The sequence below is a fragment of the Lygodium microphyllum genome, chromosome 6 (assembly GCF_053477565.2).
Source record: "Lygodium microphyllum isolate KBCC chromosome 6, Lygodium_microphyllum_v1.1.10, whole genome shotgun sequence".
Lineage (NCBI taxonomy): Eukaryota > Viridiplantae > Streptophyta > Polypodiopsida > Schizaeales > Lygodiaceae > Lygodium > Lygodium microphyllum.
Genome location: NC_141140.1, coordinates 103,603,893 through 103,616,452, shown reverse-complemented (window position 1 = coordinate 103,616,452; position 12,560 = coordinate 103,603,893). Strand labels below are relative to the sequence as shown.

At 38.9% G+C, this 12,560-nt stretch overlaps 2 protein-coding genes across 5 annotated transcripts; both read right to left on the bottom strand.

Annotated features, from left to right (window-relative positions):
• Window positions 1–7,174: 7,174 nt before the first annotated feature.
• On the bottom strand, window positions 7,175–10,691 carry LOC148034887 (uncharacterized). 4 transcript variants are annotated; one of them, XM_087679823.1, is made up of 4 exons: window positions 10,571–10,691; window positions 10,181–10,282; window positions 9,112–9,186; window positions 7,175–8,955 (listed from the first exon to the last, which is right to left on the bottom strand). In XM_087679823.1, exons 1-4 carry the CDS (start codon window positions 10,678–10,680, stop codon window positions 8,883–8,885), a joined length of 360 nt encoding a protein of 119 aa, XP_087535949.1. In that variant the 5' UTR covers window positions 10,681–10,691; the 3' UTR covers window positions 7,175–8,882. The 4 variants fall into 4 exon arrangements, with proteins under 4 accessions (XP_087535949.1, XP_087535951.1, XP_087535953.1 ...); XM_087679825.1 differs by having other exon boundaries at window positions 9,112–9,171; XM_087679827.1 differs by having other exon boundaries at window positions 9,112–9,161.
• A 16-nt stretch (window positions 10,692–10,707) lies between these two features.
• LOC148034886 (Rieske (2Fe-2S) domain-containing protein) lies at window positions 10,708–12,279 on the bottom strand. Its single transcript, XM_087679822.1, has 3 exons — window positions 11,645–12,279; window positions 11,277–11,546; window positions 10,708–11,175 (listed from the first exon to the last, which is right to left on the bottom strand). The coding sequence occupies exons 1-3, from the start codon at window positions 12,131–12,133 to the stop codon at window positions 10,975–10,977; spliced, it is 960 nt and encodes a 319-aa protein (XP_087535948.1). The 5' UTR covers window positions 12,134–12,279; the 3' UTR covers window positions 10,708–10,974.
• Window positions 12,280–12,560: the final 281 nt, after the last annotated feature.

Genomic DNA, 12,560 nt, shown 5'->3' with positions numbered 1-12,560 from the left:
TTAGGATAGCCTGAGCATCTATTATCAAATCAATAAAGGAATTGATCATGAGAAAACAAATGTGGTATGATAAAAAGTTGCATTTTTTATGGGCGTGCATCTTAGGCATGGCGCCAATATTTTGACGCACTTATTTATTGAAGCGCTTAACATTTATTTATTATTTTTGTATGTGCATGGACGCATGATTTAAATATTTGTATTGGACATTGTATTTGGGTACCGCACGACTCCTTGGGCGCCCAATAGCTTTAATTCTTTAGTGGAACAAAAGCAAACACAAAAGCTAAAGCGTGCTAATTGTAAATTGGGCTATTTTTTGAGCTTGGAGATCAATAATATATCAAATACATGCTTTGTGGATAGCTCACACAAGGCATGGGGGAAAATTGTACCCAATTAGTCTCTTGCTTCATGTCGTGCAAGCTTTCTTCCTTGTTCTTTGTGGAAAAAGTAGAGTTCTTTTGTTCTTGGGGACCTTCTGGTGCTCACTACGCGCGCATACAGTGTCCGATCTGTGCACCAGTGCTATCAAAGCGAAGCTGAGATCGAGAGCTTTCAATTGCTTACCATCTCAAGGCGCAGCTCCTGGAATGATCGAGCTCTATAATCAGTCTCGTGGAAAACGGTTGATACCAACGTGTTCCTGGCAGTCAAGAACCCCTTGCTATACACTTAGATCGCGAAGGACCGGCCTCTGCAACAAGGTGGAGAACCATGCGGGAATCTTCTACAACAAGTCGTTGATTTTCTCTGCTCAGATAAGCAATTTCCATCAATTTCCATTAAAGCTTAGAGTATAAGCTTAATAAGCTTTAGAGGAAGCTTTTAAAAGCTTAGAGCCTCTAAATTTTTCCATCGGTGACAGCAATATGTTCTGCACGTCGCCGAAATGGATCAGAACGTCCTCTTGTCCTTACGAAAAGATTACAAATTATTTTTAAAAAAACTTAAGCTTTAGAAATTCCAAAGCTTCTAAAGCTTCCAAGTTTCAACTTCAATTATTTACCATAGCGGCAGTTCTTATCCGGTTATACACGAAAGTCCAGGGAACAGTTTGCAACATGCAGTCTATACACAAGCTTATCTTCTTGGAAGATGACGATGATATCAAATTCCACAACCGCAAAGGAGAGATACTACAAAAAGCCAAATTTTAAAAAAAGAGAGAAATAAGCCTTGTAAACCTGACTTTGAGCTACGCTCATCCCACTAACAAGATTTTGAGTATGTGAGGTCTTTTGAAATTTTGCAGGATGTCTGATCAAACCATGGAAGATTTTATGGCTGAAGGTGACCTACCCGAATCAACGATGGAGCAAAAACTGGATTTGATTATGATGTAGCTTCAAGAGGAACGAAGAGCACGTCAAACCTTGCAAGCTCAATTGGCCAATCTGCAAGGATCTACCGCCAACCAAGATGGACTGTAACCTGAAGATCTTATACGATGTACGATCAATGCAACACTTGAAGCGCAATCTATTCGGAAAGAAACAAAGATAAGTAAAAGAAACTTCAAATTTCGTACTTTCAATGGGTCACGCGATGGAAAGACTGTACTTGCTTTTATCAGTCAATTTGATGATTATTTCCATGAAGAACCATATGCTGAGAAAGACAAAATTAAGTGTGTCACTAACCATCTAGTTGACCGAGCATTCCTATGGTGGACTGTTGTCCGCAAAAGCGTTGATTGTCCCACTACTTGGGAGACGTTCCAAAAGAATTTTTTGCAGAATTTCCTTCCACCCTAATTCCACGAAAAAGCAATCAAACAATGGGATCTTCTGCAACAAAGGGATCGTGAGCCTATTTCACAATATACCGAGCATTTTTGGAACGCTTTATTGCAACTACAAATGCTTGAAGATGTATCTGAGGCAACCCATAAACGCAAGTTTATGTTTGGCTTACTTGGACATTTTTATGCGGAGGTCAATATGTTCAAGCCAACAACTCTCGAAGATGCAATTTCCCTGGCCCATGACATTGAAGACAAAATTCAAGGGCGAGAGAAGCGACCACAACAATTTCAAACTAATGGTAACTTTGGTTCAAAACAATTCAATTCAAATTTTGGAAGATTTAATTAAAGTCTTTTCCTTCCATCTTCATTCCGTAAATCTTGGACATGACCACCTGCTTTGCCATCAAACACAAATTCAAACCCTAAGCCATCTCTCCAGTCAAATCCCAACATTCCTAAACTTCCTGCTATTACCAATAATGTATCCAAAGCAAAACCCATAGTCTGTTACAAATGTCATCAACCTGGGCATCTAGCGGCCAATTGTCAATTTAAAAAGCCAACTGTTCATATCAATTATTTGGGAGCGACAGAAGATGAAGAACATGAAGAGATGCCGGATTTCATGGAAGACGATGACGACATTGGTACTACTTCAAATACTTTACCAGGTATGCCAAATCCCCATTCCTTATTAGCAATTAAATGTCTTGTGCATGGTAAAGAAAAGACTATTTTACATGATGATGGAAGCACACACGACTTTATTTCTGCAAAATTGGTCAAAGAATTGAATTTACATACTGTTTCTACAAATTATCTCATCAAGGCTGCATTCCTAGGCACTAGATACAATGGAACACAAGAGGCGCATGATTTAGAAATTAAAATTGGTGATTATACTGAACGAAGAAATTTCTTAGTTGTGCCCTTGCAGTCTAGTGACATTATCTTAGGAATGCCTTGGTGACATCAGTACAATCCTGATATAGATTATCCTATGCATTCAATGAAAATCCATTCTCAAGGAAAACAAATCACATTGCATGGTATGCACACTTTCAATAATTTTCCATTGCTTACTCATACTCAGGCTAAACGTGCATTACCGAAAAGTAGCAAATCCTATTTAATATGGGTGAATGAAATCGAAGCTAAAGAAAATCATATGTATTCTATGCACGCACAATTTCTTTCCCAATTTCAAGATTGTTTTGCTACTGATTTACCACCTGGATTACCACCTATACGATCCTAAAGATCACGTGATAGACCTAATTCCTCAATCACAACCACAACCACCATGTAAAGCACCATATAGACATAACCAAATTGAACAGAAAGAAATTCAAGCCCAAAATTAAAGAATTGTTAACCCGATGAATTATTAGACCTAGTAGTTCTCCATTTGGTGCACATGTCATATTAGTGAAAAAGAAAAATAATTCCTATCACATGTGCATTGATTATCGTGCCCTAAATAAAATTACTGTTAAGAATAGATATCCGATTCCTAGGGTAGATGATCTTATGGACAAGCTACAAGGATCTGCTATATTCAGCAAGATAGATCTTAAATCTGGATATAATCAAGTAAGATTGGACACGTTTGATATATTCAAAACTGCATTTAGAACACAATTTGGACACTATGAATTCTTGGTTATGCCTTTTGGTTTAACTAATGCACCAGCCACATTCAGTCGTATGATGAATCGCATATTTTTGAAGCATCAGCATTGTGTCATTGTTTTCTTTGATGACATATTGGTTTTTTGTAAGAATGAGAATGAGCATTATGAACATTTGTCTTTGGTTTTTAAATTATTAAAAAAGAATCAATTATATGCTAATCCAGAAAAGAGTGAATTTTTCCAAACAGAAATTGAATATCTAGGACATAGTATTTCATCTGAAGGTATTAAAGTTGACCCTAAAAATATAGAAGCAATTTTGAATTGGCCGATACCCAAAAATGTGCATGAATTACGTTCTTTCTTAGGTCTTGCTAGCTTTTACAGAAAATTTGTGAGAATTTTCTCATTGCTTGCATTACCTTTGACAAAACTATTAAAGAAAGGCATTGTGTATCATTGGTCTGACAATCAACAAAAGTCCTTTGATTTACTGAAACATGCTTTAACTCATGCTCCAGTATTGCAATTACCTGACTTCAATAAACCATTTTCTTAGTAGTTACTGATGCTAGTGGTTTTGCAATAGGAGCAGTCTTATACAAGATTCTCATCCCATAGCCTACTCTAGCTCTGCAAACTTAAACCCTCTGAACTTAAGTATTCTACCTATGATAAGAAATTGCTAGCTGTAGTACAAGCTTTATGTCAATTTAATGGAATCTGAATTCATGATCAAAACTAACCAACAAAGCATTAGACATCTCCTTAGTCAACCACAAATATCTGACCGAAACATTAAATGGACTGCTTTTATTCAAAGTTTTCATCCACTTATACAATATCAACCTAGAAAAAAGAATGTTGCTGATGCTTTATATAGAAGGCCGACTACTCATAATATTTATGTGATATCATTTGACTCTCTTCTCCCTATAAAAGATACTTATGACCAAGACCTTACTTTTCAAGCTGATTGGAATAAACTAGTTACAAATAATTGGATTTCTATTGATTCATTGTCTTACACTGATAGATTCGTGTTTTATGAAAAAAGATTATGTGTGACTATTCCATTTCGATCATTTGTTTTGCATGAAATTCATTGTCCCCCATACCAAGGTCATAGAGGAATTATATCTACTTTGCATACATTTTTATTGGCCACACATGGAAACTGATGTATCTAATTTTGTATCGAAATGCCTAATTTGTCAAAGAGTTAAAAGACACCACGGCAAACAATATGGTTTATTAATGCCTTTACCAATTCCAGAACGACCATGGAAACAGATTTCAATGGATTTTATCACTGGTTTACCTAATACTAAAGCTAATCATAACATGATTTAGACTATTGTTAATAGGTTTAGCAAACAAGCATATTTCATTCCATGCAAGAAAACATTAATTGCATCTCAAGTTGCTCAATTGTTCTTGAAAACTGTTTTCACTAGCCATGGTTTGCCAAAAGTTATTATTTCTAATTGTGATTCTAGATTCTGCAATAATTTTTGAATTACTTTGTTTGCTAACTTAGGAACAAAGATTGATTTTTCATCTGCATTTCATCCTGAAACAAATAGCCAAACAAAAGCTACTAACAGTACCATTTTAGATCTTTTGCGTGCATACACAATTTCAAAACCGTAAACATGGGATACATACTTGTATTTATTTCAGTTTGCATATAATAACACACCACATACAACTACACAGAAAGCACTATTTGAAATTATTTATGGATATAGATTGCCTACACCTGTTATATCATTATCAAACAAAGTTCAAACTACTGATGATATTGCTAACATGCATGCTACTATTTTTTATGAAGTTAAAGATATGATTGCCAAAGCCCAGCAATGATACATAAAACAAGCTAACAAGAAAAGAAAAGCTATGAGTTTCAAAGTTGATGATTATGTTTGGTTACGAATTGAAAAGCGAAGATTACAAAGTGTTGACAAACAACCTATTGTAAAATTAGCCCCTAGATTTTATGGACCTTTCAAGATAATTCACAAAATCAATGACAATGCATTTAAACTAAAATTACCACAACACTGGAAAATCCACAACAACTTTCGTATCAATTTATTACAACCTTTTAGAGGACAATTACTTGTACACCCTGTATATGAAATCCCTCCTTTGCTGGAAAAAGAAACTGAAATCCTTAAGCCTGAAACTATTCTAGATACTAACTTTATGACCACTAGAACTAGCCGTAAATATTCTAGATATTTGGTTAAGTTTAAAAATCATCCTATTGAAGAGGCCCAATGGATGCACGCTCAAGACCTAAGTGCTTTCCCTACACTGTGGCTCCACATTGAGCTAATAGAAATTGAGGACAATTGCTATCCCACCCCGGGGGTATGATGCCAAGAGGCATATTCCACGGTGGATTCCGTGAGGTGTTGCAGTGGATTCTGTAAAATTTTATTGTCGGGGCTCATACACAAGATGGATTCCTTGTGCGAAAAGTCAATGGGGACGCTTGTCCTTTTCGGGCGTCTTGTTAATTTAATGTGCAAGTAGGTGATTTCATAGCGGGTAATTCCGCCAAATACATATTTAAATTAATAGACGTTTATGAGTTTAAAGTACGCACTCGTAATAAATTAAGATTAAGATTGAGTTCTAACCAATTTATTTATTTTGTAGCTGAAGACTGCTAGGTATTCACTTTTGTCGGTTTAATTTTATTATTTTCTAATAATTGTGAATGCTTCAGTTGATGTGTAGAGCAGGCAGCGGTGGCGTTGGGAAACACTGGAGAATAGCGTGTATTCAAATCATTATCATTTTTTATGGGCGCGCATCTTAGGCATAGCGCCAATATTTTGACGCGCTTATTTATTGAAGCGCTTAATATGTATTTATTATTTTTGTATGCACATGGACACACGATTTAAATATTTGTATTGGACATTATATTTGGGTACCGCCCGATCCTTGGGCGCCCAATAGCTTTAATTCTTTAGTGTGACAAAAGCAAACACAAAAGCTAAAGCGTGCTAATTGTAAATTGGGCTATTTTTTGAGCTTGGAGATCAATAATATATCAAATACATACTTTGTGGAGCGCTCACACAAGGCATGGGGAAAAATTGTACCCAATTAGTCTCTTGCTTCATATCGTGCAAGCTTTCTTTCTTGTTCTTTGTGCAAAAGTAGAGTTCTTTTGTTCTTGGGGACTTTCCGACGCTCACTACGCGCGCATACAACGTCCGATCTGTGCACCAATCTCCCTACTTATTGGTAGCAATTTTGTGGATATTACTTCTCCTTATCCTTTACGAGGGTTGGTCCCAAGCTATTGAGAGGTAAGAATGATTGTTTTTGAATACAATAAGGACCCTTGCATGGCAATGTACTTCATATTGAAGAGTAATTCCCTTTTGGTATTGAGCAATTACTTTCAAAGTACAAGGCTTGCTCAAACTTGAAATGGAGTCATATTCTAAAATAAGAGAGAGAATGTGACTAAAATCTCTATAAAAAGAGATATACTCTAACCAGTTAATTTACTCCTAAAATAACAAAGAAAATACACAAAAATGTAAAATTATGACCATGCCATGGGATCCAATGACCATCAATTCCACGACACAAGGTAGCCATGGCTACATACAAGAAAAGATTCTTGGTACACACCCTAAGCTAGTGCTAATTCTAGGAGATCAATATTTGTCAAATAAACAAAAGGTTCCACAAAGTGGCTTAGCTCATCCACTATTTATACTAAACCCTAATTCTAGGCTGTGTAAATGGGATGCTCTAAGTGGTTTCCCTTGAAGGGATTCATCATATTCATCCACCTCTTCAATGGCCCAAGTTATTCTTGCATTCTTAGCTTTGCTTTTGTCTTTATGACTGAAAAACATTTGTTTCATCACACTTGTTGCATAAATTGAGCATACAATTCACTTATCTTGTCACTGGTTAAGTATCTACTCCAAGTGACCTTGGTTGAAGACTTGCTATCTTTGTTTATTTCAGCAATATAAGTGCAGTTTGCATTGGAAGTAGATAACTTGTTCAATACGGGAGAATGTAGATGTGGCCTCTCTTAATGATGCTACCCAAATGCATGTGGATGCTATGCATCCTTCACATATGGATCAAATAAAGAAGACTGCTGTTCATCTGTATCATATACATCATGAACATATGCAGCATGCTGCCACAAAGAAGTATGGTCATAAGTACGTCCAAAAGAAAACTGCTCGGAATTGATGACCATAATGTGGTTGAGGATACCTATTAAATGGTTGATGACCACCATAAAACTCACAATAGGATGGCTGACCATCATAAGAATAATGAACAACATATTGTCCATTTCATGATGTTGTCCATAATATGCATGATCTTCAATTACATATACTGCTACCCATAAGAATTGGCATAATCATCGCGTATGCATGTTGCTATCCATAATATGCATGCTGCTGTCCGTTACAGTAAGCATGGCCATATGCATGCTGCTCATATCAATGCTCATGGTACCCACTATCATAATGCAATCGTTATAATCCCCATGCCAACCCTGTTGGGAACCTAGTGGCTGAAAAGATTATGACTAAAATAGAGTTTCATCACTTGTTTGTGATCTACTATATCCACCTGATCCATCTTTGGCACTTTTAGAATTTTCAAAGAAACCATGATCAAAACACTATAAGAAGATCCTTGTAAAATACACTATCCCAATTCACTTGAAGTCTTCTTCTCCTAACCAAAGCCACAATCTGTGCCAATTGGAACCAAGCAACAATCTGATGCTAGAAATGCCTTACCCTATCACACCTCAATGGCTAGATTTGATATTTGCATTGAGCATCCCATTTGGGAGCACCTCCAGATTTGCTATAACTATTGAAAATCAAGGTGAGCTTATGAGCCCCTGCTGCTATTGATACTGAAATGACCTTGAGCTCCTGCTGTTGCTGCTGTTATAGATCGGCCTATTGTTACTGCTATTGCTCACCATGATAAATTGTTGTTGTGGTTAATTGCTGTTGTTGCTACTTGTTCACTATTGTTGTTGCTAGCTTAGCATTCTTGCATTTGCATTCCCACTCACAACTGTTGCTGCTTCATTGAGGGTAGGGTGTAGCTCAAGACATCAGTTAGCATCCCTCAGTCATTCAAATCAACCAATTGGTGCAAGTTCTTTTGTAGCAGGCACTTTATCCTTTGCTAGGGCATGGGTATGCTTGGAAAGCTCAGCACCTGTTCCATTAAACACGGAGCCACCTTGCACCATTCCTAGTACAACCGGGCACACAATCTTGAATGACAAACAACATCTCTTGACAAATGATGCTGCAGGTTATGTGAAACTATGGAAAATTACACGAGGAGAAGCCCTTCTAGAGGCCTGGGTAGTTGCACTTGCAACAAAATATGCCTCATTGTTCTTTTCATCTGAAGCTTTGGAATAGATATAGCAATCACAAGTCCCCCAAGTACTGACAGGCTTGATTTTAAAATTGCTTTTGTTCTAAGAGGCTTGTGAGAGGAGGAGTGGATTTCTCCACTAGACCTTGCTGGGAAAACCTGAGAAAGATGAGGAAGTAGATGATGAAACCCTACTTAAAAAAGGTAGTGAGACTTTTAGTCTCCTCCAACCTCTTGTAACCCCATTTTAACCACAAGGCTTCAAAAATTTGCTCCAGATTTGATGACAATAGCTAAAATGATGTAGCCCCTTGCCAAAATTGCCAAGAATTTCTTGGAGTAGCTCCAAACTTCGTCACAGTTACCTGTAAAAGCCTACCCCCAACCAAGCTAGTCACAATAACCAAATATGAGACTCTAGTTAACCATTGCAACAATATCTAAGCTTGAAAATGACTTCATGACAGGACCCAAAACCTTGCTCTGTTACCAATGTAAAAAGAGACATAATCAGTTAATCCACTCCTCAAATAACAGAGGAAAGACACAGAAATGTAAAATCATAGCCATTCCATGGATCCAACTGCCATTAATTCCATGACACAAGGTAGCCATGGCTGCATACGAGAAAGATACAAGAAATGATGCTTGGTACACACCCCAAGACAGTGCTAACTCTAGGAGATCAATACTCGTCAAATGAACAAAAGGTTCCGCAAAAAAGTGAATTAGCTCCACCTATTTATACTAAACCCTAATTCTAGGCTTAGTGAAAATGACAAGATCTAAAATTCCTACATTACACACACATCGTAGTTCAACATATGGATTCTCTTCTCTATGCAGGTCAGTACTACTACAAGGTTTATTCATAGAGAACCAACAATCTACCAAGCCAGAATCAATTGAGATGAAACCTATGCTCATGTCCTGTTAAGTTCCCTCCCCCCTACATGAAACTGCAGGTCTGATATTCGCTGCCTCCAGGAGCTACAGATTTAAAAGTAGCTTCACACTACTATAAGAAACAGCATATCATCTTCACACCCATTGGTTGTCACTACTGGGAATCTCTAAGCTAGCAAGATCTGAAAACAACAAACACAGAAGAAGGATGAAAACTAATTGAATTACACCAAAATCTTTTGAATCTGCAGATATGTCAATTCACATAGAATTAAAAAAGTGAGTTGATAGTTCGATTGTGATATTGAGGATCGGTACAAGACATCTGAAATCTGCAATGAAATTCACCGACTGTTTTTAAGCATCTGATTTGACTTCACAATCACTAATATCAACTGCCTATTTTACATGCCACTGCATCCAATTGAAGCCTAGCCTGATTAATTGGTTATCAAAACTAAAGCCTATGTATGCATACCACTCTTGCATTCTCGATTGCCACTTGATGCCTGCCAAGCTACGCACCCATCTGTGTGCAAGTGTACAGTTGTGGTCTTGTGAAACTGTCACCTGCAAGAAACTGTCATATGGTTCATAAGTCATAGTCACACAAAGGTTGTTGCTACTGCAATAATTGACCCTGTGGTTCAATGCACACAGACACAAGGGAAAACATTGTCATCTGAATCAAAGTTGAACACACTCGTCGATACCAAATTATCATCCATATTTTGATACACAGGTGCAAGCATGCAAAAATCTGTTGCAAACAATACAATTCTCCCAGAACGACAAGTACGCCATTAGGAAGAGTTCCTCAGATGATAGACTCCGAGAGAATGAAATGACAAAGGGGTATCTTGAAGACCTGCTGTTGGAGCGTTCATAAAGCAAAGACGCAATGTTCTCTGTCTGCCTCTTCAAGTCTGGAAAACTATCACACCTATCTTTGGACACCTGCAGCCAGTTTTTGTTCATTCACAAGTTGACTTACAGATCCACATGTCAGAGCAACCGTTTTGCCACTATTGATTTACTTTCCAAAAGAGAAGAATTTCTCCAGTAATTTACAAAACATAGTTCTCCGTAATTCCATACACTTTGTTTACATCCATACATGATGAAATTATGGAAAAGGAAAAAATATCCAGGAAAGCGATCTGTCATTAAATGAAAATGGGCTTTCATGCTTCATTACAGCCCAGAGCATCTCATATCCTCCTGGTGGCCTCTCACAAGAGCAAAAGTGAAACCAAACCATAAACTTTGAGCTCAATACTTCAAGATAGGGAAGTCAGGTAAATAACGGTACAAGAAGTCAAGGAAGCCAATCCCTTTCAAGAACCCTTTCCCAGTGATAAGCTCAAAGATGAGCAGAACAGTAAATCCCACCATTGCTGACCGGCCATTGATGATCTCATTCTCAGGAGTAAATCCAAATCCCACCTCACCTTCATCAACCACCATCCGGATCTGCATGAAAAAGTGGAATAAATCGCAAATATTTCTGAGATGTAACAACACAAGTAAAGCGCCCTCTTATCAATTCTAAATTTGAGAACCTTTCTGCATACCTCATCAACCTCAATGTTGGATGCAATCTTGCCAGCTTGCACCTGCCCACCAAAGACTATCTCTGCAGACTCCCCTGCGGCTCTGGAATCTGGCTGCAACTGTGTGTTAATGTATACATACTCTGCATCTACCTTGACTGGATAGATGATCAGGTTTCGAAGTGGTGGTGTGAGCACACGCAGCACAGGATTCTTGGGGAACCACTCCCTGATCTCCCCAGTTTTGAGATCAAATGTGCTCTCTGTGGAGGGGCAAACAATGCATCCGTCCTGCCACACATACATGAGGTCTGGTTTGGTGTGTGTGTCTGATGCCCAGCTGTAAAATGACATCAGTTGAGATGCAAAGAGGGAAGATGGAGTGCTACCTGTGTGAGTCTTGCATTGATGAAACCCTCGCTGTACGCTCCCTCAGCGGGGGATGTGTTCTCGATGGCATAGACCTCGCTCTTATACCACAGCAGGAGCACGTCCTCACCATCCTGACGGATGAGGCGGCGCTCGCCCTTGGGCAAGGCAGAAACTGGGATCACAGGCAGCCAACTGCTGTCGTTCTCCTGTTCAATGCTCGTTGCAACCGGGGCCTCGGGCTCTGAGACCGTCACATCGCTGCCACCGCCGCTGCTGCCGTGAACCCTAAGGAGGAGGCGGCCATTCGGAGACGAGGATGACGACGATGAATAGATACGCCGCAGTTTGTTGCTTGACGAAGGGAAGCGCAGGGCGAGCCGGGGACGCGCTTTCAGCTCCAGTGCCTCGCAAGAGGTGGAAGAGGAAGCAGACGAAGGGGAGGGAGATGAAGGGGAGAATGCCTGGTGACGAGAAACCACGGGCTTGAGGGCCGATGTGGCTGCCATTACCCCTGCTTCAGAAAAGCACTGCCAAGGGAGAGGAATTTGTCACGTACAGTGTCACGTTCTTCTTCTTTGCCGTGAATGGATAGCTGGCGCGCCTCGTTTTCTTCTTCTCTTCCATAGCCACAAACTCGAGATAGCCCTCCACTATGGAAATTCACAGACTTTAATGTTTCTTCTTTGCACCACTCTTTTCTTTACAAGTGGACCATCCTCGATAGTTTGCCACGTGGCAAAACATCCTGATTTTCTGGTTTTATTAATCACACAAATACCACCGTTGCCAGCCCAGGCCTACTGGATTGCATGGTTACGGGCTTATGAAGCTCGCCGGTGCTCTTTCCACATTTGTGAGCAAAGCGAAGTTGTCGTGCTGCCTTTGCTCACAACGAATAAAGAAGACATGTTTCGTGTGAAACAATAAAGAGTT